We start from the raw sequence: 17,512 nt of genomic DNA, 5'->3' as shown, positions 1-17,512 counted from the left end.
ACAGCAAGACATCTGGTTTCACAAGAATCTGACCAAGTGCTGAGTGGGTGGTTTTGTTTGGTTTTGCTGTGGCCAAGATGATGCATTTTTCCTTGCTCACTTCAGGAAATCGAGGAGCTGGGATGGGTTTGTTTAATACCTCAAAGTGCACGCAGCAGAGAGAGAGGCTAATCTCCCTTATACCTCACTTGTTGTTTGTTTCTCTCTAGGTTTTTAAACTTGCGTGGATGGCCAGGAAGGGTGCACTGAGCTAGGACCCTGCCTGCTCCTTGGAGCCTTCCTGAGCATCTGATCTGCTTTTAGAGATTTGTAGCTGTTTTTACTTGGCCGCTGGGGAAAATGCCTGCCGTTAACGGCCTCGTCCCCCTGACGCTGGACGGCCTGCAGAAGCGGCTGGAGCTGTGTCTGGTGTGCTCCAAGTGCAGTGTGAGGGAGAACGAGAGCACCTACGGGCGGAGAGAGGTGGAGCATCGCTGCATGCATGAGATCCTCCTGGCCCAGTGCAGAAGCAAGAGGAGCCAGCTATGGAAGAAGGTGGGCAGGAGGCCGGGCTTCCCAAACCCAGCACGTTACGAGGTCTGCAGATACTACTCCCCCGGCTCAGGGTGCCACAGGCACAGGAACCAGTGCACCTTTGCCACCAGCAAGGAGGAGGCGATGGTGTGGAACTTCGAGAGAGAGCACGAACTGGAGCGGCGTGTGCTGAAAGCCATGGTGCTCCAGGCACAGACGGCAGGCAGTACAAAAGGCCTCCCAAGCCAGGAAGCGCCCAGCGCCGCAGGGGAAATCCGGAGCGAGTTTGGGGGGCAGTTCCAGGAGATCTGCAAACTCTGCTTTTACCAAAGTCCCCAGAGAATATCCTCCGGGGGGCTGGCTGGGCTCTGTGAGGAGCACGGTGCTGGGAAAGCTCTCCTGGTCCATGTGGTTACCGACGGAAGGAGGAAGCAGTACACTGCAATCAGGCCGTGGCCGGAGTTCATGTCGCAGCTCAGCTACTGCATGTTCGTCTCCAGAGGCAACCCGTGCAAGCACGGGGCCCAGCGGTGTAACTACGCGCACAGCGAGGTGGAGATGGCAGTGTGGGAGGCTGAGCAGAAGCGCGGCCTGGTGCGCTCAGACCTGCTGCCGACCGTGGCGACGGGCAGCGAGAACGGCGACAAGCCAGCGCAGCCCCAAGTCCAGTTCTACTGCCGGGCCTGCTTGGTGACCTTCAGCTCCCAGGAGAGCTTCGAGAACCACTGCTCCCTGGTGGAGCACGCGCAGATGGTCTCGGCCGACACCATGATCCAGTGGGCTCACCGCACGCCTCCCTATGGGCTGATCACATTCACACTGTGCAACAGGTAAGGGGGCAGCCTTGCGCAGCCAGCCTTGCCTAGCAGGCGATGAGCAAACTGCATGGGTCCCTGCAGAGGGGGCACAGCGGGCTGATGACTTGATTCTAGATCATCTGTCTAGAGAAACAACCCAGCTGGCCTAATGTTTGGTGTCCCTTTGGGGTGTGACAGTTCTCGTGTGTACAGAACCTGCCCTGTATTTGGAGGAGAAAGGGTTAAAAATCTCTCCCTGAACCAAGCAGGGACTTTGGGTGTATGGTCTCCTAGCAGGGTAAAATGAAGCAGGATCCAGCTTGGGGTGGTTCCTTATTAGGACAGGGAGGATACAAGGGGGTAAGTTTGGGGGAAGTTAATTTTCAAGTGCCTCCTTGGCCTGGGCTCTTGTTGACCTCAAGAGAAGAGGGTGAAGAACCTGCCTGGGGCATCTCTGGGTAGTCGGGACCTATAACTCTGCACTGGTGCAGCACCAGCTGGGCTGGCAATGGGGGAAGCGATCGTGCACGCAGGGTGCAGGTGGTGTTACTGCCACGTCGCCTAACTCTGGCCAGAGCAAGTTGAGATGACGACAGAAGACAAAATGCTTGACTGGTTACTACCAGTGGGGCACTGCTGGTCCCAGTTCTGCCAGCACTGTGGCCTGCTAGGAATCCCCAGTTAATCCTTGTGCAGGAGGCGGGGGGTGCCTCATTCCCCATGCAGTCTCAGGCTGTTCAGAGTATCCTGTGTGCTTTGTTTTGCATGTGGAATTTGTTCCCCCACAGAGGGGACATCTGCGAATATGGTGAACGGTGCACCAAGGCCCATTCCGTAGAGGAGCTGCAGGAGTGGATCCAGAGAGCGAAGGCTGTCGAGAGGAACAAGAAATCTGCCAAGAGAGACGGGCTCCTCTCCTACCAGGACCGTCTCATTGCTGAGTACAAGGAGTGCCGCAACGAGGTGTTCATTGTACGTCACCATCTGCTGGCTGGACGCTGGCTGTGGGGCACTTGAATGATCCGGCTGATTGGAAGGGTTTTGAGTTTGCTTAAAGCTGAATCCTGATAAAGGGCCTTGCGAAAACCTGGCGGCAGCATTAACACATGCAAAATCCCTGCATTTGCACTGGCTGGCTGCGTGCAGGAGTTCCTGGCTGCCCCGTGTGCACTTGCACGTTCGAAGGGGGTGTTTTCAGAGGCTCTTGGAAAAGTGCATCCCAATATCTCTCCACCTGCATCAGCAGTATGGGCCGATCACCCCCGCGGCCTGATCTTACATAATGCTTCCCTTGTAGGGTGTGCACCCTGGGGGCTAATGCATGTGAGCCTGGAAGCGAAGTGGACTAGAAATGAAAGTGAATATAACGAGTTCAGACCATTTTCATTGTAGACCATGAGAGAGGCAGAAAGCAAACGAAGGGGATAAATGGTGAAATGTAAATTAGATCTTAAAAATGTATTTGAGACTTAATCTTGAATGTGTGTGCTGCCCCTGCCCTCCAGCCCCCAGCGCGCCCCGCGCTGCCCTTTTCCCAGGCTCCTCTGAGGCAGGAGTAGGCCTGCTAAAGAACACACCCTGTGCATCAAGCTGTCCTGCTCTGCCGTGTGTCCTTCCACCTTTCCAAGCGCTCGCTGGCTACGCTGGCGAGAGGCACGGGGGCTCGAATCCCTCGCCCTGCCCTTTCGGCTGCCCTGCTGCAGCTGACCGTGCTGGGGCTTGCTGGCAGGCGCTGCGAGGGGGCGATCGCAAGGTGAAACACGGGGCTCTTCTTGTCTCCTTTCCGTCAGCTTTCTGAGCAGGTTGATGGCGTCGTGGTTACCTGCGAGCAGCCCATGCGGGTGCATTCAGAGGACAGGAAGATGCGATACTGGTGGAAGTTCAAAGTTCACTCCCAGGTAAGTCGGATTCTCCGTAAAGAAAGTCCAGAGGTTTGAAACCAGCTCTGTCCCCCCACAGAGTCCGCTCTTCCCGCCGGTAGAGAATTGCCTGCTCTTCCGCCCCCAGGGGCTGCTGGAGAGAGTCTCTGCACAGTTAAGGAGTGGGAGGAGGTTGGGGCATGCAGATGAGGCTCTGTTCCTGGGGCCTGCTGAGCAGAGTGGGAGAGAGCTCCTGTCCAGAGGTGTTACAGTTGTGACCTGGGTTGTGTTGGGCCGGGGCTCTGAAACACAAGGCTGGGGACGGGCCGAGCATTTATCAGGCAGGTGGGTCTGGCTGTGCTGACCGAGCCCCGTTACTGCCTGCTGTGGTGCTCAGGACAAAATAAAACGTTCTTCCGCCTGCACAGGCTTTGTGGGGAGGGAATGTGGCCAGGGAGGGATCTTGTCTTGCTTGTTCCATCTCTGCTCCTTTTGCTTGCTCTTTGCTAGGTCCCAGGACTGACCCTTTATGGACAATTCCTTAAGAGGTTAATAGGGATGAAACCCCACAGAGGTCCTTCGGAATCACTCTAAACCCCTCTAGAACTGAAGAGGGAATGGGGCCATTTTGTAGATTCCAGTAGGAATTCTCTCCCTGCTATGGAATTCCATAGGGTGATTGGGGGGGAAAACCTCATTCCCTGTTTAGTTTTATTGGGCTTTCACAGAGGGGGTGGCCAGACGGCAGGTCTCATGCAGGGAGATTCTCTTCACCGGGTATTCTGTTCCCTTCTAACTGGCAGATGCCTCTGAGGCACGTGGCGTTACTGAAGAGAGATCCCGGAGCCACCTTCTTCCTAGCAGGGGACGGGTTCCCGCGGGGCCTCACCTACATCCGGGGGGAGCGGTTAAAGGCTCTGCCGTCACCGCAGCTCTCGTGCCTGGTGGAGGTCTGCATGGAGTGCTGCACGTTCGGAGTCTATGAGCAGTGGGTTGTCTTTGACTTCGGCAGCCGCCCTGTCCTGGTGCGGAAAATCCAGGCCAAGATCGGCAAGCGGGAGCTCCCCCGGCACGTCCCGGCTGGCACGGAGGGCAGCCGCTTTGTGAACTTTCAGCGCTGGCACAGCGGCAACCGGGTGATCGTTCCCAGCGTGGAGATGACCAGTGACGAGGTGGACCTGCTAGCCAAGTACAAAGCGCCAGCGCTCTCCCTGGAATTCCGGCCCGGCAGCGCTGCGAACACGCCCATCACCCACCTCAACTACAGGGAGAGGATGCACGACTTCCTGTTCCGAGAGGAGGAAGCGGAGCAGACCCTGATTGACAAGTAAGTGTCCCGGCAGTAGTGGCAGATCCGTAAGGGTGAAGGACTCCTCCTCTTCAGGGGCCTGCCTTCCTTCTATCTGCAGTGGTCCCAGTGCCAATTCTGTCCCTTAGTCCCTGGTGCTATTTCAAGTCTAGTCCCCATATTCCCCCCCCCCATGCCAATTGTGCAGGAATTGTCCCAAGGGACGGCTGCAGTTCAGACCTGTCACAGAGAAGTGGGGTGCTGTCATGGAAGGTGACGTGTGGAACAGGAAAGAGAATGATAATATAGGGCTAGATTCTGCTCTGTGGGGTGTAAACAGGGCAAGGGGCAGAGGTAGGGAGCCTCCACTCTCCACAACTATTATGTATTTGTTCTTTGTATTACTGTAGCATCTCGGAGCCCAGGAATGGACTGGGACCCATTGTGCTAGGGGCTGTACAAACACAGAACAAAGACGGTCCCGGCCCCACAGAGCTTGCAATTGAAGCACAAGACTGGAGATCACAGATGGTGGGGGAGCACTAGGAAACAGTGAGACGCTATTGGTCGACGTGACAGGCAGTGGTCTCCGCGCACCAGCAGCGTAACCACTGACAGGCTTTTGGCAGGTGCACAGAAAGGAGAGTTTGAAGGGGGGATTTGAAGGTGGATAAGGAGGTGGCTTTGCCGCTGTTTATGGGGAGCACTGGAGAAAGCACAAAGGCGCTTGCATGAAAATTTAACAAGTGCGTGTTTGGAGGCTGGCGTCATGGGCTGATCGCAGGTGGGAGCAACATCAGGATAGTGAGTGAGCGGATGGGGCGGGGGTAGGCTGTGAAAGGCCTAGAAAGCGAAGGCAAGCAGCTTATGTTTGCTGTGATACAGAAGTGGGGAGTCGGTGGAGGGACGTAAAGAGAGAGGGGACATCGGCAAGGCAAGAAGAATGATCTTTGCCGCAGCTTTCTGAATGGATATGAGGGGGGCCAGGCCGCATTTGTCAAGGCCAGAGAGAAGGTCATTGCAGTGTGAGAGGATGAGAGTTTTAGCCATGTGGATGGATAGCAAGGGCTGTATCTTAGAGATTTTCTGCAGCAAGAGTCTGTAAGATTTAGACATACCCTGGATGTGGACCTAGAGAGAGGTCTGAATGAAAGCTGGTACCCAGGTGGTGATGTTGCCCACACAGATCGGAAAAGGAAGTAGCAAGCAGGTCAGGGGGAAGATGAAGAGTTCTGCTTTAGCCCTGTTGAGCGTGAGCTGATGACTGGACATCCAGAAGGAGAAGTCGGAGAGACTGGTGGCGACTTTAGTATGGACAGAATCAGATAGGTCCAGAGGACAGAGGTAGATCTGTGGGTTGGTAGAGATGGCAGTTGAATTTGGGTTTGCAGATGAGATTACCCAGAGATGGGGTGTAGAGTCCTCTGAAGGAAACAGTGGACGAATGATTGGAGAGATAGGAGGAGAACCAGGAGAGGAAAAGTCCTGGAAGCCAAGGGAGGACAGGCTTTTAAGAAGAGCATGGCTGACTGTGTTGAAGGAGGCTGACAGGATAAGGAGGATGAGGATGGAGAGCTGGCTCTGAGATTTGGCTAGGAAGAGGTCAGTAGAGACTTTGTCAAGAGCAGTTTGCATGGAGTGCATGGGGCGGAAGCCAGCTTGCAGAGAGTCTAGGCTGGAACCTGAGGAGAGGAACGCCAGCCAGCAGTTGTAGACAGTGTGTCCAATGAGCTTGAGACGAAAGGGAGATGGGGCAGGAGTTGGAGAGAGAAGTGGGGTCGAGGGAGGGCTTTTTAAGAGGGGAGAGACTAGAGCATGTTTGTATTGTGAGGGGAAGGAGCCGGAGGAGAGGGGATGAGAGTGGGCCCAGGGGAGGTCAGGAGATGGTCACTGGGGTAAGTAGAGGGGTTAGAGGAGAAGAAATGTCTGTGACGGGGAGAAGGCAAAGCGAGCTGTGGGAGGGAAATGGCCTCTTCCAGGGCCTGCCTTCATCTGGAGTGCAATGGTTGGTCACTCTCCCCTGTCCCATTTCAAACAGCAAGGCAAAATTCTCCTGCCCTGAGTCTCCAGAGAGCACCAGCTGGTATGGCTGGCTAACGCTCTGCTGTGCATTCCACGTCTTGGCTACCGCCTGGGCTCTGGTTTGTGCCGAGCCAGCCGTGGGTGGAGGTTTTCAGTGCTGCTACTTGGGGAGAAACAAAGGGAGCTGTGCTGTGCACCCCACCAGACCCACCACGAGGAGCCCACCCTGAAGGAAGTGGATGCACCTGGGACGTCTATGCTCCTTGTTGCACCAGCTCGATGTAGGGTAGATGGGCGCCTAGGGCATCGCTCTCCTTACCAGCAACCTGCAGGAGTTACATACGCAGGCAGCTCTCTAAGCCTATTTTTGAAGATGTCCCATAGGAGTTTAGTGCTGTTGAGTTTCTTGGGGATTGACAACCTGTTTGCCAAACTGCCGTTCTTTAAGTGTAACTTTTCAGTAAGTGACGTGACCAAGTCTCCAAAGCAGCTGCTCCCGCAGGCGCCGCAAGTCTGCATGCTGTCATTTTAAACAAGTGTCATTTAATTTAAAAACGCTGCTCAGCGTGATCTCTGGTTGATCTAGGGGAGCACAGAGAGAGTCTTGTCACCAGGGGACAGAGGGCCGGTGCCCTGGTCCTTTGGGGGGAGAGCGTGGGGTGAAGAGGTGGGGAATCGGGAGGGGATCCTCGTGATGCAGGCAGTCCCTCCCGCGTAGGGGGGGATATTGCTGATGAATTGACGTGTGCAGTCAGCACTGTTAGCTGTGGTGCCTTCTTCGTCTCAGGCTCAACCTCCAGGTCACCGTCTCCCTGACCCCAATGCTGCAGACCCTGTCCATGGGGATGAAGTTCGCCCTCCCTGGTGAGCTCTTTGCTGAAGTGCCGACCCCTTGTGCCCTAACGCCGGACACCAACGAGGGGTACCTGCTGAGCCGGTCTGTGAGCACCGCTTTCCTGGCACCTGACCCGCCCACGGACAACCGGGTGTACGAGGTCAAGGTGGAAAGCAAGGCCATCACGGAGAAGAGCATCTGGCTCCTCGTCCCCAAGAGATGCTGCTCTGAGCTTGGCTTCCAGCAGGGCACCTCCTGCAAGGTGGAGATCCAGTTCCAGATCGACCGGCTGCAGTTCCGGCTGTGGCACTACGCGGTGGACCAGCTGCTGGACGAGCGGCTGATCCTGCCCGACGTTGCAGCCTGTTCCATCCCTCACTCCCCTACGCTACCGCTGAGCGGGAACAAGAAGCAGATGCAGGCCATCTCCTTCATCACCAGCCAGGCCACCAGCACCAGGCAGGTCCCTCCTCTTCTGATCTATGGGCCTTTCGGCACAGGGAAGACCTTCACCTTGGCCATGGCCACCAGGGAAATCATCAAGCAGCCCAACACGCGAGTGCTGATCTGCACTCACACCAACAGGTAACTTGCTAGCTTTGCCGTGGCTCTTCTCCAAGGGAAGACGCTGGGAGGCCATAGACTGAAGGCTGGGTGCTCAGCTGTGCCAGATTCACACGTGATGGGGATGTGAGGGTTTTCCTAAGGAAACTAAATTGTGTTTCGATGCCAAGAGTTTTGCAAACAGTCCAAACGTTTGGTCCGCTTTTGAAATACGACAACATTATTTCTTAAAGAAAAGCATTCCCTTGTTCTTGGTAGAAATCTGAGCTTAGATGGGGGGCAGGAAGATGTGGATGGAAGGAGACCAGGATACATTCCTGATGGGGACCTTGATTCTAAGCTAGAGAGAGATGTGTTTTATGGTGTGCTACAGTCATTCCCTTCTGGGTCCTCTTCCCCCACCTCCCCCACAACACCGTGGGTAACAGTTACACACCAGGTGAAATGGAAACCCCTTCGCTTCTGCACCTTAATCTCCGCTCTTGGCCTTGCCCAGGTGACTTCATTCTTGTATTTGCCCTCCGATGTTGACTCTTTCCAAAAGCTGTTGTGCTGCTGTGTATATGTCAATATTGATTCTGCAGGTCCCATAAAGAGGAGAGTTAGGGGGAGGGAAAGTCGAGATGCACGCAAACGTGGTAGGCTCTGAACTGACCTTTGTTATTCCGAGATTTTAAAATGAAAGCGACGATGTGTGAAAGAATGCACAGTGGAGGGTCCGTTTCCTTTCCTATGGGGACCATTATTTCCTTAATATTTTTTTGAAAGGTATAATAAAAAGAGATGACTTTCAATCTTAGCCTGTGTCCTGCCCTCTGGCTGCACTGGGACTTGTTCTACTCTCTGAGATGTTTGCACATACTCCACCAGCACAGGATTCTAGGAAGGTTGGTTATGGGACGAAGAATGCTTGGGGCCATATTTTCATACCTGGGACCCGATACATCCTTGTGCCCACGTGATCCCTGGGCATGTGGCGTTGTGACTGATGGCCCAAGTGTATGTATTCAGAAGTCCCTTGGTAAGTGAGGCTCTAGGCACTGCGCAGCCACTGATTAGACCTTAAATCGCACTCCTGAAAACGTGCGCACGGGCTCATTGTGTGCGCAATGCGGATAACTGAGTGTGTATCCCATACGCTAGTTTCTGCACGTACGTGAGTATCGCCTGCAGGTTGTAAATCAGGGGCCAGAGCTCTGGAAACTGTGACTGAGTATGTTCCTTGTCCAAAGGGTCCGTTCCCAAATGAATAAACAAAGGGACAGACTACCCCAGTGCGTCTGGGATGAAGGGCTTGTCTGAGACTCCCACTCACATTCCCTTGCCATGCTGCCTGGACCGTGAGTGCCTACCTCAGGGCAGACACCCCAAACTGGTGGGGTGTTCTTTAATTAGACTTCACCAAGCCAGTAACAAGTGTGAACTCCTGGATCACTATAACAGTCTTGCCATGGAGTCCCAGACTGTCTCCCATCGATCTTTCCACCCAGGCAAGCTGGACTTAGTGATAAATGGTCACTTACACCAAAAATCACAAATATTCAGGGTACTCCCAGTCCCAAGAGACCAGTCACTTACCCCAGGTCAATTGGTGCCCTAGATCTTACACCAAAGACAACTCCTGTATCCAATCCTGTAATCATCTAAAGTGTTATTAACTAGGAAAAGCAAACGAGTTATTTACAGGTGAAAGCAAGCAAACATCTACACACAAATGAGTTAGAATCCAGCTCCTAAGAGTGACAGATTTGTAGTGATCTGTCTATTCACAATGTCTTTCAGGGCAGACCCTGGGATAACCCTGAGAGATCTCTTGCTTCAGTTTAGTCTCTGGCCCTGTGAGAGTTCAAACAGCAAAGAGATGAAAAATCGTCATGTCAGCTATTTTTATTTCCCTCTTCCAGCGTTCAGATGTCTGGGATGAGGCCTTCTGCACCTACTTCTCCGTGGGTGGATGGGGAAATTAACAAATCTTATGATGGCCCACTTAATTTTTGAGAGCCCTCCTGGATGGGCGGGGGGACAATTCCCATGCCTGGGTTCACAAGCTCAGAGCAAACATTTTCAAAGTAATATTTCCTTATAGCATGGAATACAGACATTACCAATGAGATTAATGCATGGAGGAACTTACAAGCATTTCATAGTCTGAACACTAAATACGTTCTTAGAGGACCATTACCTATTTTGAATAACACTAACATACGGGTGAGCTGGTTTGCTTTCCAGCTATGAGTTTGTCAGCTCTTAGCTCACACCTATGGCCTTGGCCAGAGCTGGCACTTGGTTTACCAGCATCACACTCCTGTTTTTTCTCACTTCCAGTGCAGCTGACATCTACATCCGTGAGTACTTCCACGAGTATGTCACAAACGGGCACCCCAGGGCAGTCCCGCTGAGGATCAAATACACAGACCGTTCCATCAGCATGACTGACCCCGTCACTCAGCTGTACTGCTCCCTTTCTCCAGACCAGAGGACCTTCAGGCAACCCACTCAAGCAGAGATCGATAGGCACCGCATTATCATCACCACATCCATGCTGTCCAAGAACCTGAGGGTGCCCCCTGGATATTTCACCCACATCTTGATAGATGAGGCGGCTCAGATGCTGGAATGCGAAGCTCTGATCCCGCTCTCGTATGCTACTTTTGAGACTCGAGTCGTCCTAGCTGGGGACCACATGCAAGTGACCCCTAAGTTGTTCTGCCTGGGAGGTGAGCAGTCGGCCGACCACACCCTGCTGAACCGCCTCTTCCAGTACTACCAGAAGGAGAAACACGAAGTAGCCCTGAAAAGCAGGATCATCTTCAACGAGAACTACCGCTCCACTGCGGGCATCATCGAGTTTGTCTCCAAGCATTTCTACGTCAGCAAAGGCAACACCATCCATGCCAGCGGCAACGTCCCGCCCCACCCTGAGCTCCACCCGCTCATGTTTTGCCACGTGCCGGGCTCCACCGAGCGGGATATGGCCATGACGTCCTGGTACAACGTCGCCGAGATCATGCAGGTGATCGAGAAAGTGCAAGAGATGCACCAGAAGTGGCCAGATGAATGGGGAGCCCGGGACCTGAAGAGAATCTGCGTGGTCTCCCACGGCATGCAGGTAGGCAGGACGGCTCCAGGGCGAGCCGATGTGGTGTTGATCCATCGTTCTGCTCTGGAGCTGCATGGGACGCATTGTTGTCTGTAAATGCCAAACGTTGGACTCGGTTTGTTTGCTGTAAACACCCTTCTCTATTGTTGCTGGCAAACCCTGGCTGCCGGAAGCGTGAATTTACTTTTGTCCAGTGCATTTTGCTAAGGGGGTGTTCACAGCGTATGGGAGTGGAAGGGACGGGTGGAGCAGGGGTGCCTGATAAGGGGACAGTTTTAGGTAGGGCAGAGAGTCCGTAGCACAGCAAATCTGCTGAAGTCCTTTTCAGCCCAACTGGCAATCCAGAATTTTCCTGCCCTTCTCCTTGATGTCATTCCTCCCCTGAGCCTCGGGGGTCCATTTTGTTCTTGAAGTCTCTCGAATGTGATTCCCACTGCCCACCCGCAGCTGCAGGTTACCCCGGTGAGTCTGTGTGTGTCCTGGGTAGAGCTCGCAGAGCTGAGGGGCAGGGTCTTAGCAGGATGCACCAGGGTTGGCTTGCCCGGCCTTCCCGGATGGCTGGTGAGCCTTGGATTGTTAAACAAGATGCTCTTGCATTGCGTGTTGATAGGGCGCCCCTTCGCTAGTGATGGTGGAAATAAAACAAGCCTGAGCCCATCAAATCTTCTCACCTAGTGGCCGTGTGATACCTGCTCTCTGGAGATCGGGGGCTGGGTGCAGGTTGGGGGGAGCTGGGGAGCTGCTCCCTGGGTTGTAACTTTGTGCCTCCCTTTCCCACCAGGTCAATGCAATAAGGCAGGAGCTGAGGAAGAAGCACCTGGGAGAGGTGGCAGTGGAAAACTTTGAAAACTTACCAGGTTTGTATCTTGCTGAGTGGCTGTTTTTGCTTTGGCAGGAATGGAATCCATTCTCAGTGGCAGGAAAAAGGAGCCATTCTACTCCAGGCTCTCCCTCTAGGCTAGTGAGAACTCGCGTGGTCACACCAGTGAAAAGCTGGGAGAATATTCCCACACTGGTGGGCGCTGCAGACGGGTAAAGGGGCAACCTGGACTGAATGCTGGACGACTAGCAGAGGCGCCTCTGGCACCTTCAGAATCCTCCTCTGTAAACCGCAGAGGGGAGAGCAGCTGCAGCAGATGTGTCCATATGGATATGGGGCAGCCGCACGGGCATACGGTGCCATTCTGTTCCGTCTAGGTTCTTATCCTGTGCCCACCATACAACTGCTGGCTGAGCCTTCTAGTTGTGGTGTGTATGTGTGTGTGATGTTGGGTGCCCCGCTTCAGATACCTTTTGAAGGGATCCTGCTGAGCACCATACTCTGAGAACTGGGCCCCTTTAAGGTACCTAAATTGGGTACCCAGAATCACTCGTCACTTTAACATTTTTATACAGGATACGATAAGTGCATGCACACTCCCACCCCCCCGCGCAAGAAATCGGTGAGTCACTTTTAGCCCCTTTCCGTGTTGCTGCTGGTCTAGAAAGCTCTGCCTTTCTTTTCAGTCCTTGCCAGCAGTGCTGGAGATCTCCTCCTGTCCCCCACATTACCCACCTCCCCATCACTACCTTGTCATGCCCAGGCATCAGCAGCATGCAGTGGTGGCTACAGGAGTTAGGGGCCCAGAACTGATCTGGCTAGTTTTTTATACGTGAATAGGGTTTTAAACTGAAAACTGGGCTCCTGAAGTATGTCTGTATCCTCGTCTCAGCCCATGAAATTAGTTGGGTATCTCTTTATTTCCTGAGATGCATGAAAAACCTGGACATAGGCGCTGATCCCTTTTATAATCCCGGCCTGCAACCATACAAGCAGAGATGCCCGTACATGCCAGAGCCCCGGAGACTGGGTATCGTGGTGTGATTCATGTCTATATTCAAAATTCCCAGGATTCAAAGGGAGAGTCTGGTAATGATGTAAAGGAAGGTGATACATTGTAACCAACAGGGCATCCATGTGAAAAGGCCTCTGGGTACTGACACAGTATAACTGACACATGACTTCCCAGTGAGGCTGCTTGCTGAAATGTGACTCTGCCACGGGAGCTGAAGGAAGAGGGTTTTGGTTTGTTTTTCTTCCTCTCAAGCCAGAGAAGATTGATCTAGTTCTTTATTGGTTTTTTGGTTTTATGGCGCAGCGGAGACCTCTTGTGGTGGAATTAATGAATGCCTGGTGTGCGTTTTCCATCTCCACATCCCTCCTCCTTGACAAACCATTTTCAGCCTCTGGCTGGTTTATGAACTCATTGATTGGCTGTTTGTTATCCCTAGTGTTCATGGTTACCGGAGCCAGACGGCATTGTTTCTACTCTCGGACTGGATGATCAAAACCTTTTTTTTTTAAACAGGTGAATGGTGAATACTTCCCTTCCTGCACGAAACCTCTGGTTCCCGTTGGGGTTTTTGGAAAGAAAAGCCCGTTCCCAAATGTCCCTGTGAACAAACCCCATTCCCACGTGTGTTCACGAGGAGCGGATAACAAGGGGCAGAACACTGTCAACTCGAAGAGTGGCTTGAAATCCGAATGTTAATCCATGAACACTGCTCTTGTATTAGTCACCTTGCTCTGCCTCTTGCTTTATCTCAGACTCCTCATGTGGTGCCTGGGTGTTGGTCTGTGTGTGAGGCCCCTGCAATACCAAGGAATCTGTTTCATTGGGCTAAATCTCAAGTCACTCTTATAACTTAGGAAAATGATCACGTGGGTGTTTTTAGCCTGTCACTCCTGGGGGTCCACATGCAGCGCTGTGTAGGCACGGACACCTCCCAAAGACGCATGCTCCACCCAGCGAGTCCTTCTCACTCAGTTCCCGTAGGTAACCTTTTTCCTCTCTCTCCTCTTGTTCCATGCAGGGAGGGAGTTTCGGGTCATCATCATCAGCACAGTTCACACCAAGGAAAGCCTGCTCAGCTCCGCCTCCCCCAACATGGAGTTCTTCAACGAAGCGAGGGTGCTAAACACCATCATGACGAGGGCCCAGTCGCAGGTCATCGTGGTGGGAGATGCTGTGGCCTTGTGCTCCTATGGCCAGTGCAGCAAGGTCTGGAAGCGCTTCCTCCAGGAGTGCATTGAGAAGGGCAGCGTGACTCCGGAAACGCTGACGCTGGAGCAGATTAAGCAGGCAGTGTCCGACAAGCAGAGCTGGATCCGGGGAAGCACGGAGCAGCAGCAGCTGCTTGAGGAGGACGACAGCGACACGGATTCCTGGACCTCCGAATTGGATAACACAAATCCCGATGATCCCATTCTCCAGGAGCTCCTGGATGAGAGCAAGAACGTCCAGGTGACTGTTTCCGAAGAAGGGTTGCTGAACGTGAGCTCCGAGGCGTCGGCCCAGCAGAACGGCCGGCTGGAATATGTCAACTTCTCCTCTCCCACAATGCAGGAGTATCTTCGCATGCACCCCAAAATGTACAAGAGGTGTGAGCTGGTCAAAGAGGGGTTTGACAGAGCATCTGCCTTCGCCTTCGATGACTCGCCTCCTCTCAACATTCAGATCAAAGGCAGAGTTCGCTGTGGCATGGCTTTCACTGGCGACCAAGTGCTAGTGGAGCTCCTGCAGACCAGCGCCCCTGAGGGCGGCACCCTCCGTCCCCAAGGGAGAGTGGTGGGGGTGCTGACGCAGGCCGAGCGACAGCGGGCCTTCGTCTGCATGATGGACGAGTATGACCCCCGCGTGATGATCCCCATCGACCACACCATCACCAAAATATTCGTCCCAGGGCTGAAAGAAAAACCCAATGTCGTCCCCATCCGCAAACTGGTAAAGGGGAAGTACCAGGTGGTCAGGTGTGAGAAGATAAGCCAGGAGATGAAAAGAAGTCAGCTCTTCTATGTCCAAATTATCTCCTGGCGGGAAGGTTTTTACTACCCTCTGGGCATAGTAACAGACATCCTGCCCATGGCTTTGACTCTGGAAGAAGGCTTGAAGATACTTGATTTGGAGTACGGTCTGGCAAAAAAGTACCCAAGCGAGGTGACCACGGAGCTGGCCAAAATTACCTCCAGCAAATCCAACCCTCCCAAGGAGAATCGGAGGGACTGCCGGGGCTACCTGACCTTCACTGTCGACCCCCCAGGCTCTAGAGATTTGGATGATGCCATAAGTGTCCGAGATGAGGGCAATTGTTACGAGATTGGTATCCACATCGCAGACGTGGCTGGCTTTGTTCCCAAAGACAGTGCTTTGGATACGGAGGCGAAGAAACGAGGCACTACTTACTATGCCCCTGGTAAGGAGCCGCTGTGCATGTTCCCACCCCGGATCAGCCAAGACCTCTGCAGCCTCCTGCCACAAAAGGATCGCCACGTGATCTCCCTGTTTGTTACTGTAGAAAAGACCACAGACAGGGTGATGAAAGGGAACTTCACTGTGTCCACAATCCACTCGGACCGGCAGCTGTCCTACGAGGAGGCAGAGAGCATCATTAAGAACCATTACAGTGGGGAAGCGAAGACCCTTCGCTTTGACACCCTTGAGGACTGTATAGCTGTGGCTTATCACTTCTCAAGGGTCCACCGACAGTTCAGGCTGCAGGAAGACTGTTACTACGACCGGCTGGATGAGGAAAGTACCCCAGGCAACAGGGGATCCCACCAGATGATAGAGGAGTTCATGATCATGTTCAACAGCTTCGTGGCCGAGTTTCTAACCAACAAAGACCACACCAAGAACGTCACTCCTCTCCGGTGTCAAATGGAGCCCAACCCCCAGCAGGTGGCTCAGATGAAGAACAAATACAGCCACATCATCCCTTTGTCTATCCACCTCTCGCACCACCTGGGAGCTCTGCCTGCTGGCCCAGCCCCTGCTGGGCGGGGTGAGTTCAGACTCCTGACCCCACTGTGGGAGCACCTCCAGTCAGCTGTAGATGCTCGTGATGTCCACAAGATGCTCGACCTCATTGCTACCGATGACATTCACCCGAAGCTCGCCCCCATCGTCCTGGAGTTCAGGAGGCTCCTGAGCCGCTCCTATTTCAGTCGCTCCAACTCGACTGCTCAGTCTAAGGCGGGACATTACTCCTTGCACGTCGACTCTTACACCTGGGCCTCCTCCCCCATCCGCCGATACCTGGACGTCGTGGTCCAGCGGCACCTTCGTTCCGTGCTCTGCAAGAAGCCAGTGCTGTACTCCTTGGAGGACATCGAATTTCTCTGCCATGACTTCAACAGGAAGAACTTACGGGCAGTAACCTACGAGAAGAGGGCCCATTCCCTACAGATGGCCACCCGGCTGAGGTGCCAAGTCCTGCAGAAGATCGCGTTCGTTGTGAGTGTTGAGGGAATTGATAGGTTCTTTAAAGCCTTGTTCCCGCTGAACAAGGAGACCCTTCCGGATCCCCAAGTGATCAACTACCGGGCTCTGCAGTTAGTGGAACAGCCCTCGTTTAGCCAAGAGCGGAACAGCATGAGGCTGACGTGGAGGCGGCGAATGTACTCCGTGGCGAGCTCAAAGGAGCACGCCCCACGGTCCTCGCCGCTTCGGGACCGCCACATCACCCTCTTCAGCGCTCAGGTGTGGGAAGACGTGCTGGCGGCCGTCAGAAAGGAAGAGTTCGAGAGCGTGATTGCTCTCCTCTGGCAGGGCCGGGCTACGCGCCAGAGGCAGGTGGGGAGAATGGAGAGAAGCAACTGCTCGCACTACGTGGGGCTGTCTCTAGAACTGAGCGCCGGGGACGCTGTGCAGCTACAGCTCACCACGGGTGTCCATCGGGGATTTCTGGTGCCGTTTGTGCAGCTGTGGAGCGTGACGCCGGATTTTGACGTCTGTTTGGAGCACACGGAAAAGCCCATCAACTGCTTCTCGAAGTATGCCACGCACGCGTCCAAGGACAAGTACAAGACTCCATTGGACTATCGCAGGGTGTGGCAGCCACTCAGTGCTATGGAATCTGCTTCGTGCGCTGTGGCAGAAAACGACTCCGTTGTCCTGCAGGATGTCAAAATAACCTGGGACAAGCAAAGAAACAGCAAAGAGCAGCTGCAGGGGACTTTCTCCTTAACCAAAAGCTTCCTAGAGGAGTGCGCCATTGATGTAGACTTCAACCACTGTTACTTGTGCATCCGGCTAGAGGGCCTGACGCTCTGTGCACGCCGTAATGACGAGGCGTGTCTTAGCCACAGCCTCCAGAAACTCAGCTTGTCCAACGAGAGCACGGCAGGTGGCAGCTTTGTGGTTGATCCGGCTACATACACTTGGGTAGCCCATGGGCTGTCCGAAGAGTGTAGTGACAATGAGAAGCTGGACAGAAGTGGACTGAAGACTGTGAATTTTTACATCCATTTTATGTCCATGGAGACGGTTCCTGCGGAGATCTCCCAGGACTCAGCCAGGTTTACGGTGGAGATCATTCCAAAGATGCTTCCGGATGTGTAAGTGTGGGTGCGATATTCAATGTGTAGCTGGGGATTTCAGTCATTTCCAAACCAAAGCCGATACGGGGCTAGCTTTCCCCATGCCGCCTTCCCAAACAGAATGGAGCCCTTCTGAGGAGTGTACCTGGTCCACTGAAAATCCTCCTGTCCCTACA

General features: G+C 53.7%; 1 protein-coding gene across 1 annotated transcript in view; it reads left to right on the top strand.

Moving 5' to 3' along the window:
- The first annotated feature begins 1,056 nt into the window (after positions 1–1,056).
- Positions 1,057–17,512, top strand: part of HELZ2 (helicase with zinc finger 2) — a 28,365-nt gene continuing 11,909 nt past the window's right edge. The window contains exons 1-8 of the mRNA XM_065414373.1: positions 1,057–1,343; positions 2,099–2,282; positions 3,101–3,208; positions 3,973–4,496; positions 7,267–7,899; positions 10,204–10,987; positions 11,760–11,835; positions 13,832–17,354. Of these exons, the coding sequence (XP_065270445.1) occupies positions 1,072–1,343; positions 2,099–2,282; positions 3,101–3,208; positions 3,973–4,496; positions 7,267–7,899; positions 10,204–10,987; positions 11,760–11,835; positions 13,832–17,354 (6,104 nt within the window). The 5' untranslated portion in view covers positions 1,057–1,071. The remainder of the gene's footprint in view (positions 1,344–2,098; positions 2,283–3,100; positions 3,209–3,972; positions 4,497–7,266; positions 7,900–10,203; positions 10,988–11,759; positions 11,836–13,831; positions 17,355–17,512) is intronic.

Source organism: Emys orbicularis, chromosome 12 (genome assembly GCF_028017835.1).
Source record: "Emys orbicularis isolate rEmyOrb1 chromosome 12, rEmyOrb1.hap1, whole genome shotgun sequence".
In the NCBI taxonomy this organism is placed as follows: domain Eukaryota; kingdom Metazoa; phylum Chordata; order Testudines; family Emydidae; genus Emys; species Emys orbicularis.
The sequence above is the reverse complement of the archived record's forward strand: the minus strand, read 5'-3'. Positions and strand labels throughout refer to the sequence as shown.